At 39.2% G+C, this 14,516-nt stretch overlaps 1 protein-coding gene across 1 annotated transcript in view; it reads left to right on the forward strand.

Moving 5' to 3' along the window:
- prkd1 (protein kinase D1) overlaps positions 1-14,207 on the forward strand; it is a 55,852-nt gene extending 41,645 nt beyond the window's left edge. Inside the window, exons 16-21 of the mRNA XM_038729921.1 lie at positions 341-502; positions 1,629-1,727; positions 6,019-6,179; positions 6,567-6,673; positions 8,787-8,872; positions 10,377-14,207. Of these exons, the coding sequence (XP_038585849.1) occupies positions 341-502; positions 1,629-1,727; positions 6,019-6,179; positions 6,567-6,673; positions 8,787-8,872; positions 10,377-10,607 (846 nt within the window). The 3' untranslated portion in view covers positions 10,608-14,207. The remainder of the gene's footprint in view (positions 1-340; positions 503-1,628; positions 1,728-6,018; positions 6,180-6,566; positions 6,674-8,786; positions 8,873-10,376) is intronic.
- The last annotated feature ends 309 nt before the right edge of the window (positions 14,208-14,516 follow it).

Below are 14,516 nucleotides of genomic sequence, written 5' to 3' on the forward strand. Positions count from 1 at the left end.
ATTATTCTGAAATGGGCCATTCTGCTTTTATTTTTGGTACTTAAGTATATTTTGATGCATTGTGTTATTACTACTTTAATTGGAGTAAAAGATCTGACCACTTCTATCACCACTGCATAACTATCAAGACTCAAGACAGTTATCTTAATTTTATCAAACAAAAAAACTGTGGTGGAAACATTAATGGTGACAGTGTTGAGGCTACAACATGGCATACATTAATAAATTACATTTATAAAATAACCAAATACAAACTTGACCTTCCCAAAGCTTTACGCAACATCAGCTGGCAGCTAGCAGAGCTTTAGATGAAGAAGATAACTTGTCCTCCTTCCTCCAGAGTTTGCACCACCCGGGCGTGGTCAACCTGGACTGCATGTTTGAGACGCCGGAGAGAGTGTTCGTAGTCATGGAGAAGCTTCACGGAGACATGCTGGAGATGATCCTGTCCAGTGAGAAAGGACGACTGCCTGAGAGGGTCACCAAGTTCCTGGTCACACAGGTGACACACACATATATGCGCACACATACATCTCCACTTAGATGTCTGTGAAGATTCTCCGAAACAAGTCCAGTGGCCCTGGATTTGACTCTCCCTTGGATTTGCACTTAGCCAAATACTGTATATGCGTCTCTGTTGGTCAGTCTCAAAGGAGGTGGAACTGTATCTGAAGCTATTTGGTGGCTGTCAAAACAACCAGAGTAAGAGGAACTTCTGCACTTTAGCTGTTTAGTCACAGTTTAGTGAGTGAATAGTTTTTATAAAGTATGAGTGAGACAGAAGTCTAACTCAAGCCACTCTCTCACCCACACAGATCATTCAGTGGTTGAACTGATCAGGGATCCTATAAATGCAAGAGCACCTCAGTGCTTCTGGTATTTTTGTTCACATGTGTAGAAATGGCTGGAGGGATTTTTCCTTGTTGCTTTAATGAGATAAGTAAAGTAAAATAAAGTAAAGGTTATGTATGTGTCTTGAAAGGATTTATGTATGTATGTACAGCTTTTCAACATCTGGCTAGGATGTGACTCAAAACTCTATTAGAAACAGTCAGATTTCTATCCATCTTTAATGCTGCCTGGATGCTTTCTTATACTTTGCTTTTGGAGATAGGATAGCTGTCCTATCCGCCCAAGACGCATGAAGTGACTTAGTGTAAATGTGGGTCTTTAATACTGGACAAACACTAGAAGGCTGCTGCTTCATGTGGTAGCATTTGCTGAACCTCGTCCATTATCTTCTATCAGGCCAACAGTGTACCAAAGAAAATATCAAAATTTCCTGATCACATTCCTGCTCCCCAGAGGATGAACTCAGAAAGGTTAGTTTAGTTTTACTTTTGTTTGGTTTGGGAACAAACACATTTTCTGTAACTAGTTGGATGTACATGACAATTCATATTTTTACAAGAATTGAATTTGGATTAGAAACCCCGGGACTTAATGAATGTCCAGAATTACAGGTGCAGCTTTTCTTTCAAGATTTTATGACATGGACCTGTATGACCTTTCTCTAGTGCCGCCCTGAAAGGGTTTCTAATTATATCCAATCAGGTTGCTTAGATGAATTGTTCTTCTAGTAAATTATTATTAAATGCTTTGTTTGTGTTTCTGTGTGTCACCATCAGATCCTGGTGGCTTTGCGTCACCTCCACTTCAAGAACATTGTCCACTGTGATCTCAAACCTGAAAACGTCCTGCTGGCATCTGCAGACTCATTTCCACAGGTACTGTGTGTGTGTGTGTGTCATACTGCCAGCAAATGTTTATTGATTAGCTTGATTGTATTAACTGCCTCTCTTGACTATTTTTTATTGTGAGTTTCTTCTTTCTGTTTATTTACATACAGAATCGGGGGTGGGGGGGTGGGGGGATTAATGGACAGGCTTCTTTAATTCTAAAAGTAACATGCACCTGGATCATAATAAATGCACGGCTCTGAGACTTGAGTAATAAAATGAAATGTCTTTGAAAAAGTCCAAACCAGGTAGGCAGGGGAGATCAGGTGAACTTATCAAATACGGATCAGGTGAGAGAGCAGCTGTCCAAAAGAAAGGCAGGAGGTCATTACAGGCAAAACTCAGGCAGGCATAGATAAGGGCTGGAATGCTAACGCAGAAGCACAACAGACAATCTGGCGGGGAACCAATGGAAGTGCACTAGTAAATTTGCTACTGGGATGATTGATTGGTAAGTGGGAACAGGTGTGCCAGTGGGTGGGGGTTGGTGATGGAGAATGAAAGGAACACAGGGGTTATTGCAGGGCAGGTGGGGGTGACACGATCCAAAAGGACAGGAGAGTTATGCTGCGTTTCTACTTGTGAAATCTGAGAAAAAATATTTTCCCCCGACTTCACAAGGAGCAGTTGAATAACGTCACACTACAATGGCAGCTCCCATGGAAGCACACATTGTAAAATGGTAAATGTACAAGGCAACATAAAGTACAATTGCCTTTATTTAATTAAAATAATACATAATATCATTTGGTAAAACCTGTTCTGCATGATGTAGAAATATTTTGTGTTACATTAGAAATATAAATATAGCCAACAACATTTACTGACATTTGAGGTTTACGGATGTAACTAGACACACCAAGGGCAAAATCAGTTTGTCAAGGTAAGCCATGTGCTTCACTTTCAGCGTCACGCAACATCATGCACGCGGAATGCTTTGAGGTCGGAAGTCGGAAATTTCCACTTGGAAATTTCCAAGTTCCGAGCAGTCTGGAACACAGCATTAGTACATGGAAGGATAAATAACCAGACAAGGAAAATGTTAATGTTAAAAGGCTAGGAATTGACTGACATTGTGACACAAGGTCCCATTTAAAGATTTAAAACTATTTAAAATATCTGGATGCATCTTGACAGTGACAGACAGATAATGTGGTGCAGAATCTTTCACAGCTGTTTCCAATCACCCGGCTTCATGATACTAGGAGGTGACAGAAACAGAAAGATATATTTATACATAGAGGAAAGAAAGAAAACAGGAACATGCAGGCAAGCAAACAAAAACAGACGCAGACAGTCCATTAGCTGTCAGTGTAACTATTAGCAGCTTTCTGCAGTTTTCGGTCTCCTCTCCAGAAATAGCTGTTTGTGTCAGACAGACTAACTGTTAGCTCTAATGATGCATCAGGCCGGCTGTTGGGCTCAGGATTCCTCACACACTTTACTTACTGTGTATCATCTACAGAGCCTGCTACTCCTGCTAATAACAGGAAACAAACAAAATGCTAATGTCTTAAAGAGGTAGTTTGGAATTGTTGCATTAACTTTAGCTAAATGAGGTAATAAAAACATTTTAAGAAACTCTGACATTTTGTGGAATCCTTTTCTCTGTCTTCCTCAGAGTCAGATGAGAAGATGGATATCAGTTTCATCCGACCCCAACAATTTCAACAACTTCCGTCCTATTTCTAACCTACCTTTTCTTTTTAAAATTCTTGAAAAAACAGTTGGATACCAGGTCCATACACACATGTCTGACAATAACCTCTATGAACAATTCCAATCTGGTTTCCATCCCTGCCATAGCACAGAAACAGCGCTGTTAAAAATCACCAATGATCTTCTCATGGCAGCTGATTCCGGACTACTAACTATTCTCATCCTCCTTGATCTGAGTGTAGCCTTTGACACCATCTCTCATAACATCCTCCTTGACAGATTAGTCTCTGTTGGTTTCACTGACACACCCTTGGACTGGTTTAAATCATATCTCTCTGGTCGCACTCAGTTCATCCAACTCTAACATTTCAAATCAGAGCTATCCCCTGTCACTACCAGTGTTCCCCAGGGCTCTGTCCTGGGGCCCCTTCCGTTCATCATCTATCTTCTTCCTCTTGACCATATCTTTCGTAAATTTAACATCCATTTCAACTGCTATGCGGATGACACCCAGCTCTGCCTGTCTGCCAAACCTACCACATCCTTCCCACCCACCTCCCTCTCTGATTGCCTAACGGAAATCAAATCCTGGTTCTCTTGCAACTTCCTCAAACTGAACAGTGACAAAAATAAAGGTTCTTTTCATTGGCACCAAATCCACTTTTACTAAATCTGACAGTTTTTCTCTTACCATTGACAACTCCACAGTTTTCCCCTCCCCTCAGGTCAAGAGTCTGGGTGTGATCCTCAACAGCACACTTTTATTTCAAGCTCACATTAATAATGTCACTCGGTCTGCAAACTTCCTTTTACGTAACATTAATTCGCCTCCGACCGTCTCTCTCACCCACTAGTACAGCCATTCTCGTTCACACACTGGTCACATCACGAATTGATTATTGTAATTCTCTTCTCGTTGGTCTTCCTCTCAAATCCATACATAAACTTCAACTGGTTCAGAACTCTGCTGCCTGTATCATCACCAGAACACCTTCTATTAATCATATTACTCCTGTCCTTCAGCAGCTTCATTGGCTCCCAGTTAAATACCGCATTGATTTCAAAACTCTGCTCCTGACCTTCAAGGCCATTCATAACCTCGCTCCTCGGTTCCTCACTGACCTCCTTCATATTAACACCCCCACCCGTACTCTTAGGTCTTCTTCTTCTATTCACCTCACTGTACCTCCTGCTTGTTTGACCACTATGGGGTTCCGAGCCTTCAGCCTCTCTGCCCCTTGTCTCTGGAACTGTCTTACACCAGACATCCGCAACATTGACTCGCTTTCCATTTTTAAATACCGTCTGAAAACACATCTTTTTAAGCTGGCATATCCCACGTGATCACTCTTTCTCAATCTTTGTTTCCAGTTGTTTTTGTTATTAATTTTATCAATTATTGCTGTACTGTTTTATTATGTTTTATGAGGTGACATTGTGTTCAGAAAGGCACCTATAAATAAAATGTATTATTATTATTATATTATTATTATTATTATTATTATTATCTCTGTGTGTCCATAATAGAGAAAGGTCCAGGACATGTTTAGCTTAGCTTAGCACAAAGACTGGAAGCAGGGGAAACTGCTAACCTAGCTCAAAGAGAAAAGAAAGAAATCAGAAAATATGCTTCCTTGTGTTGAAGCCAGTGATCCGAAAAGGCCATTATCAGTAATGTAGGGCACTAACATTAGCTAGCCACCTATCATGTCCAATTTATATTCGGTCTCTTCAAAGTTATTTTGATTGATTTCCAACACAGACGTCCGTTGTTGATGAGCTAAAAGTTGTTAGCACTAACATTGTCTTACATTAGCTTGCTAGCTAACCAGCAATCAAGGGCAAAATATAATCTGGAGTTAGATCATGGAGAGCCAGTTATCAATCCTAAAACAAACAGAGAGCCAATGATGAGGCTTAAATAGATGACATGATCGCACCTCTTGATTCTGATTATTTAAGACCTGAAATCGACTGCAGACTGTGCAGAACTCAGCTGCTCAGCTTTTAATCAAGACAAGAGAAGGGGCTGTTGTGACAGTCAAGGCATGAGGAGATGAAAGCATGTATAACAAATTCTACATCTCGTGAAAAGTAGATGGCAGTATTTTTTTGTTATATGTTGGGGTCAAATTACAAGGTTTCACACGCTTCACAGGGAGGTACAACTGTTTGTCATCTGCATAACAGTTAAATAAAATACCAAGTCTCCGAATCACATCGCCTGGGAGGAGCATATGCAGAAAAAATATGTCAGAGAATAGACCCTTAAGGCACACCATAATTGATGAGACAAAGATGACACAAAACTTCCTCTTCCGTGTACAGAGGCCTAGGATAGTATAGTATTTGTAAAAAAGTGATGATAAAGCGTCAAGGCTTAAATTGGGTGCTTTGAAATACATAAAAATATACATACACCGTTCCACACAGTCACAGCAATGATAGTCCAAAATTTTGGGCCAGACCTGCACAAATTATACAAACTAGTCAACGATGATGATTAACAGGAAAGTAAAGCATTTAGGTTTGAAAGGTCACAAACCAGAGATCTTAAGAAAGAAAGACAATCAGTGGCATGTGAGATTTATTTCCAAACACCTCTGGCCTCTTGTTTCAGGTGAAGCTGTGTGACTTTGGGTTCGCTCGGATCATCGGCGAGAAGTCGTTCAGGCGTTCGGTGGTCGGTACACCGGCTTACCTCGCTCCCGAGGTCCTGAGGAACAAAGGCTACAACCGCTCTCTGGACATGTGGTCGGTGGGAGTCATTATCTACGTCAGGTAGGAAACTCATGCGAAATCTTTATAGACTCAATTTTAAATGCTCTTTCTTTGTTTAGCTCCAATATCTTTGTTTTGCTTGCTATTTCTCCTTTAATGTGCTTTGTTTTTGTTCTTGTCTTTTACGTGCTTTCTCTATTTTTCCGGATTTGTTGCTTTCTTTCTGTCTTTCTTTCTCTTGCTTCCCTGTATTCCTAACTTTCTCTTCATTTTCTTTCTTTAGTTTTACATTTTCTTGCAGTCCTCAGCAAAATATCTCAATATACAATCTATAAGCAATCAAATGCCATAATGGCATTATCACAATGAACTGAATTGTAGGTTAAATCTTTCAAATCTGCAATATGATTTCTGTATTTTATAAAACTCAACTTGTCTTTTCTGCAGTCTCAGTGGGACGTTCCCTTTTAATGAAGATGAGGACATCAACGATCAGATCCAAAATGCTGCCTTCATGTACCCTCCACATCCCTGGAAGAAAGTTTCCCAGGAAGGTACATAATATTATGGGCCACAACCTCTTCAGCGATCTGTAACATACTGTGTAATTAAGAAAGACAGTGTTAATGTCCTGCCTGTACACCGTAGCGCTGTTTGGCAGGAAAATAAAACATTTTACATCCTATGTGGGGGATCCCACCGCCCACTGCATGTACCTGAACCTTTGTCATCTACGCTATCTTCCTCCAATGGCATCTAAGAAAACAAAGTGTATATTTATCAATCTTTTTATTTTTAAAGGTTGTGATTGTTAGCTATCGAGCCAGCTAGCTAGCATAACACTAAAGCCATAGATGGACCTTGGGCCTGGCGCTTCTGACGTCCAAAAATCCAAAATTTTTATAGGGCAGACATAGCTAAATGAATGTTCATGATATGTGATATGTGTAAATAATAAAAATGAACATTCAGCTTTAGCAAGTTTTGTCTTTAAGCTTTTTGGGTGTTACCTGTAGTAATAATAATGGCCCAAAATGAACCCTGATAACTCTGACTTTGCACCAATGAATCATCATTTTCTTCAGCTTAATGTCACATGTGCACTGCTATCCTGGTTATAATCAGGCTTTTGGAGTATTTTATCCTGGTTTTGAGAAACCTGATGAAATTGATTGAGAAATTGGGATGTTCGCAGGTGCCTCATCAGCTCAAGTTGCATAGCAGTTAGTCATTTAAACAAAAGTAAAGTAATGATGTTTATCTTGCTCAAATACAGGGAAAGTAACTCGTGTTTTCTATTACCAGTTATAAGAAAGAGAAGCTAAAGCATCCAGGTCCAGGCAGCCAGAATAAAAAAACAGAGGTGAAATGATCTTGATCAAAACCAGGATATGACTCAAAAAACAGTATAGTCGCGCATGCGTAAACACTTGGTGGTTTTGTTGCCCTTCCTCTACCAACAAATATAAATAGTGTGAACAAATGAATGCTTTGTTTCACCTTTCAGTGTGAGTCGTGGTTATTTTTTGTCATCAAACATCATCCTGCTGCAATATGATCGCTTCAACACGTCCTTGAAGTCAGTTCGAGCCATTCTCTGCTGCTGCGTGACTCATGTTGCTGTCGTCATTGTCTCTAAATGCGTCTGCCGAGTGTGTTGGCTGGAATTGTCCTGTTGACTATGAGACGGATTTAAATCAGCCTGACTCACTCGCTCCTCGGCCGGATCCCCGAAGCGCTCTTCACCTTCCCTCCACCTCCTCATCCTACCAGAGCGACTTCAGCTGGGCTTCAGAATAAATGCTGTAAAAGTCGTTTCTGTCAGCCGCAGGAGGATTAAATGTCAGAGAATAAACTCTTGAGTGCGTCAACAAATCTGCATTTTCAAAGATCACTTAAAAAGAAGACGCTTTAAAGGGATTCTGTTATAGAACTTAGTTTTTTTTCTCCACCCACACGCAACCACGATTCAAGCTTTTTAATTTGGAAGAAGTTAGGGCGCTTTTGAACTTCCACCTTTTGTTGTGACCACAAACATCAAATTTTGTTTCACGATCATAGACCTGAATATTAAACATGTGGCATGAAACAGTCAGATATAGTCAGCCCATGCTTTTATGATGTGTGATCCAATATAGCAAATAGTGTCCAATCATGTTCTTCTCACAGTGAAGCTGACATTTTTCAGGAAAACAAATCTGGCTGAGAGTTGTAGATATCTTGCTTGGAGTGTTGGATAGACTGACAACGCCATCCTTTGGCCCCACTTCTATAAAAAAAAGTGAGTCATGTGACTCCCTGAGAAAGAGGAATGAGAGAAATATCCTGGCAGCTCTTGGAAAGAGAGTTAGACAGACAGATTCAGGGGGTATTCATGTGGTGGTCCATTCATGTGCATAATACCAAGCGATGGAGGCCCCTGAAGACCTGAGGGGCCCAGGGGTCCCAGAGCTGTTCAGACCGCTGACCCCTGAAGAAATGTTAACATCATGTTAGCTTTGCTCATTAGCCCCGACTGGCCCCTCACCACAGGTGGGGGGGGGCCCGACCCTACATCCTCCTCCCCTCCCCTGCTTCATCCCTCCCTCGACCCTCGCTTTACCTCAACATTTCCTCGCTCATCAAGTCTTCCTTTTTCCTTCCTTTTCTTTCTTTCCTCCCTTGCAGCGATTGACCTGATTAACAACCTGCTACAAGTTAAGATGAGGAAGAGGTACAGTGTTGACAAGACCCTCAGTCACCCCTGGTTACAGGTAAGTACATTAATAAAATCAAACATTTATATTCAATCATTTTGGGGGTATTTCTGAATTTATTTAAAGGTTAAATTAGGGTGAAAGAGAAAAACAAACATCGGGAGAGACATGAAATAACATGTTGTAAAGGTCACCTACCTTCATGCAACCAGCAGAATCACCTGGACTCCTCCCAAACAAAGACTGAACGAGGAAGTTGGAGTTAAATTAAACAAATTAACTAACTTTAATTCTACTGTAACAACTAAATAAAGTGTAAATACTACAATAAAGCTAGGGATGTAACAGAGGACCAAAGACTTTCTTTTAACAATGAAAGCCAGAATAAAGTTCTGGAGTAAAGAGCTCAGTAATGTAATCCAAACTTCATAGAAACTTAAATTTAAAAACCTATTTTTTTTTAGCTTTTTCCTATTGCTATATACTACCAGCTTTGATCATATGACTGAACTTCCATACTTACTGTAGGTCACCTGATGACAACTGAGCACAGTCCTTCTGGTTGGAACATTATGAAATATGGTTGAAAGCCCCAGAACATTTTGTCCTGGTGGTGGCACTACAGGAAAGGCCATGGTGTTACCAAAATCGTTACGATTCACCCTCTGGGGACCATCAATATCTACAGCGAGCTTGATGGTAATTTGGCCTGTAATTCTAAAATTAGTTTAGCCTCCTCTCTTGGTCTTTCTTTAATTATTTTAATAGAGGGTCTAAGGGATAGAGAGTTTCAAATGTTGAAACTGTAGTAGTAAGTACAATTTGGGGCTGTATAAATGAAATAAACCAGTGGAAAGATGGATGAAACAATTGACATTGTGGGTCCCAAAATAAAGTAATGATCCTGGGACTAGTATCTGCTTCCCCTTGGACATATTATCCATAAACATGGCATTTCTTTTTCATATTTATGCTGATGACACACAAATGTACTTGCCCGTAAGATCCACAGACCCTGGAATGCTGAGTTCACTTAACAACTGCCTTTGTGAAGTTAAAAAATGGATGTCAAATAATTTCCTCCAGCTGAACTCAGACAAAACAGAAATCCTGGTAATCGGGTCTCAGCAGATGGCAAATCAAATACTGCCATCTGCTGGTTCCCTAGTAAATCACATTAAGCCTGTGGCAAAGAACCTTGGTGTTTGGTTTGATAGTAGGCTCTGGAACAGCCTGCCCGAGGAAATCAGGTCAGCTGAGTCAGTGAACTCTTTTAAATCCCTTCTTAAAACATACTTTTATAGGAGAGTATTTACTGATCTTATTTGACTTTATTTTATCCCTTTTATTTTACTAATTTTATATTTATCTTAAACGTGTATTTCAGTCTTTTCAATGTTTTCTTGCTTTTATCTTGTATTGTTTTTGTATTATTGTCTTTTGGGTATTATTGTCTTTACACTTGTTAAAGCACTTTGTAACTTGTTTTTGAAAAGTGCTCTACAAATAAAGATTATTATTATATTATTATCTCTGAGGGTGTGTTTGTTTTCCCTACCAGGACTACCAGATGTGGCTGGACCTGAGGAACCTGGAGTCCCGGATGAACGAGCGCTACATCACCCACGAGAGCGACGACCTGCGCTGGCATCACCACGCCCAGCTCAGCGGGCTGGACTACCCCACGCACCTCTGCAACGGCCCCCGTGGCAACAACGGACAGGGAATGGAGCGTTATCAGGAGCAGGAGGAGGAGCTGGAGACCCTCAGTGAGAGGGTCAGTGAACTCTGAAGACGGGGCCACATGTGAAGAGATTCATCTCCGACGTGAGACAAGAAACAGCAACTGTGACAAAATGAAAGAAAGCACAACATTTAAACAAGTGAGGAGACATTTTAAAGAGCTGTTAAATGCAAACTTTTACTAAAATAACTTACAAAGCGTTATTAAAATACCAGTTTAAATTTTCACAGCCCATTAAACCAAATAAGGGTCGTTGTTTAGGATATATGGGAGTTTAAGCTGTGAACCTTTTCTATGAAGGTGCATTGCATTCACTAAAGGAAAATAAAATCTCATACTTTTAACTTAACATCTCATAATTACTTGGTCTATATCTCATTATTATGATGAAAATATCCCTGCAAGTTAGCTTCAGCTAGAAGCCTTGCAAGATTTGTGCCTCGTTATTAAGAGATGCATGTTTTGCCCTTGCAAGATAAGGATATTGTAACTTTTTTAATCTGAATTAATAGTTTTCATAGTTATTTCGTTCCGTACTTACAAAGTGCTTGTTATGTAAAGGCCTTATTTTATATATTTTTACAACAGGATCTTTTCATTACTGCATTTCGTAAGTACGAGATCCTTGTTTTGTAATTTCAAAGTAAGGATTTATACATATTTTATCTCATGATTATGAGATCGTTGTTTTACAAAGTACCAGATAAGGATTTAGTGATTATGTTATCTTTGTTTCATTTTTGTTATTGTAATTGATTTCTCTATTTTTGTTGATTATTACAAATGAAAAAACAATGTTTTGCCCCTGTTGTCCCTTATAAACAAGTAAATAGTGATGTATGATCATATCTTATAATTACAAAGTATCTCCTAATTACAAGATATGGATTTTGTGATTAAGAGATAGTGATCTTGTAATTTCAAGTCATAATTTTAAGATAATACAAGCACTGATAAGATAATTGCTAGATCTAAACCTCATAATCAGTTCCATATATTGTTATTACAAGACAAGGATCCATAATTTCTGGATATTGATCTTGCGAGTTTGTATACAGATCTCCTAAGTCTGAAATGCATAATTACAGAATTAAAACAACATTTTTTCTTTGGTGATTGCAATGCACGCTCATAGTTTTCAGCCTTGACCCAGAGTTATTTATCAGAAAGGCTAAAAGTAGTACTTCTTTTAGACAATCAGAAAAATCAAGCTGCTACAGAAACTTAGCCTTTGATTTACATTCGTCCAAAACACGAAACTTCCCAGTTTGTGCCTCTCTTTTAATAATCACTTTTTCTATATAAAACACTTTGCACTGATGATTACGGTCAAGTTATGGAAATAAGCCACAGCTTTAAATTGAATTAATCTTGAAACAGAGAGGCAGATCACTATCCAAATTTTAGTTACTCTCACTTAGCCACAGAACATTTTATTACAACTTTCTTTTAGATTTGACCTCGTGTAAAATAAATTGCTTGTTCAATAAAATAATTTATACATTAATCAACAGCTCTAAACCGGCAACAAAGCTAAGAAAAGCGTCATCTTCGCTTTGCATCTTCATCTATGACAGAAAGGTTTTTTTTGCATGTAATGTGTAATTATTTAAAACTATAAATGTCTTCTATAAGATTTAAACTCTAGTGAGGACAGTTGATGTGTTTTATTTTGTAGGGTAGCAATGAAATGTCAGGGGTTTTATTCCAAAAGGACATATCCAAAAGTTCAAGTTAATCACACGAAAAAAACTAATGCATTCATGAAAAACAATTCACTATGATGATAAAGTACTGTATGTTTCAGGTATCCTTTATTTCCTGAAAATGGATTTGTAGCATTTTGGAATGAAAATCCTCAATCGCTCAAAAAACAGTGCCAACAAATACCAAAAAAGAGATAAATATTTTCGTTTGTCAGTATTTTCAGGTTCTGTTTTTCTGAACACTGTAACCACAGGTATCCAACACTGACAGAAATGTTTAGATGTTTTTGCATCACTTGGGTTTTAATTATTTTTTAAATCTTTGTGAGATTTTAAGTTCACAAATCATTTAAGGCTGTCTGGACCACAGGGAGGCAACAGTAGCAGCTCCCCTTTTAGTGGGTGTTGCCAACTGTGGTTTAACAACAAAATGGCCGCCTGTCAGTCAGTCTGAAGGCCATTGAACATTCAAGTCTTTTTTTTTCTGAGAAAACAGTTACTAACATATATTTTTAAATCAAAGCAAGTAAAACTTGCCTGTGTTTTCAAAAAATAGCATCGTGTGCCTGTTGTTTTCAATTCGACAATTTCACCTGAATGCTACGTAGCATCTTCTGTAAACATTATGAATGTTGTAAGTTTCTCAGCACATTTACCGTACGTATAGCCCAAATACACGCTGTTCTAACTTTATATGGGATATGTCTTAAAGGTCATGATCACTCTGGAAGCTTTTCTGATGTGCTGCATCTTTATCTCAAAATGTAGCCTAGTTAGCCTTTGGGTTCAACATTAAACTTTAGCTAAAGAATGTAGATTTCAAGACTTTATCAGGGGTCAAGTTCCTAGATTAGACAATAAAACCATATTTTCACTGTTTTCATTTTGGATAAATTAGCCAATGCTAGCAAGATAACACCTTAACCGCCAGGGGGCGGAGCTAGATTCTCAGCACAGTGGGGGCGGAGCTTCATCACGGGGCCCACATGCGTCCGTCTCATAGGCCACTCTAGTCAATACTTGTGCTCACACCAGAAGTGTCTGTCCCCTCCTCTCTGGAGAGAATACCATTTTCAAAATAAAATACCCTGTACAGACCCCCGATCGTATATCAACAATAAACACAGTTAAAGCAGACAAAAAAGAAACAGTTTAACTATGTAGCTTACTTAATCATAGTAGAAGGTCAAAATCAAGCACTAATCACTAAATGAACAAAATCTAAACATGTCAGCAAAGTTAGGCGGCAAAACGCTCTTATTCTGAAATGCTCCCTGTGGGCTCTGCAGATCGGAACGAAAGCAGGTCACAGAGAGATGTGAAGAAGTAGTAGAAGCACAAAAAGAACATATTAAAAACAAGTCATTAACGTGGGGCAGGCTGCACGCTCCGCTGCTGAAACACTTTGGCTTCCAGTGGACGTACACGCCGCCTGTGTCAGTCCAGGGTGATATATAAAAGCCTAAGTCCGTCCCCCAGAATTACCTTGATGCACGAGGTTTGTTAAAATTAGCTAATAAGTCTTCTACTTGTTTGAAATACAAAACTTGCTTTGTGAATTATGATTTTTTGTGTCTGCTTAGAATATAGTGTTTTTTTATGTTATTTGTCATTCATGTGGTGGCTTACTATGCCTGTTTCATTAGATAAGAACGGCTGCACTGAGTGATACAAGTAACCAATTCACTTGTACAGTTGTGTCTACAAGTAATTGACTACACATTTGTGACCCACGGAGCGGGACTCCTGCCTAGCTGGGGCCCTGGGTCGGCCGCCCGCATGCACCCGCGCTTTCTCGGCTCTGTTTCCAGTGACACAGCTGTGCTTTACTTTATGGAAGAAGGAAAAAAACGCCTTATATGACACAATAAAAACTAAAAAGTTTTTCCATTTTTGGTTTGGTGGTCAGTATGTCATTAAAAATATAAAGATATAGAGTCATAAGGATAATTGCAAAAGAGAACTTGTCTTTATTTTATATATAACTAAGCAGCAAGTCATGTTAATTATAGGCTACGTTCCGTTTTCCAAATATAGACAAGAATATTAGGCATAGGCCTACCAAACACATATTTCATCTGCAACAACAGGCTCACTTTTCACGATCACTTTTCGGCACGAGACCTGTATGTTCTGCTGTCCAGTCTTTCTGGTCACGTAAAATCTCATTTCAGGTCTGTTAACACCTTATACAGTCTATGATTAACAGGCCACCAAAACCGGGGATGTCTGGTCACCCTAATCAGCAGGT

The sequence above is a fragment of the Micropterus salmoides genome, unplaced genomic scaffold, assembly GCF_014851395.1.
Source record: "Micropterus salmoides isolate LMB-PRFRI ecotype aquatic unplaced genomic scaffold, ASM1485139v1 Ms_hic_scaffold_19, whole genome shotgun sequence".
Taxonomy (NCBI): Eukaryota; Metazoa; Chordata; class Actinopteri; order Centrarchiformes; family Centrarchidae; genus Micropterus; species Micropterus salmoides.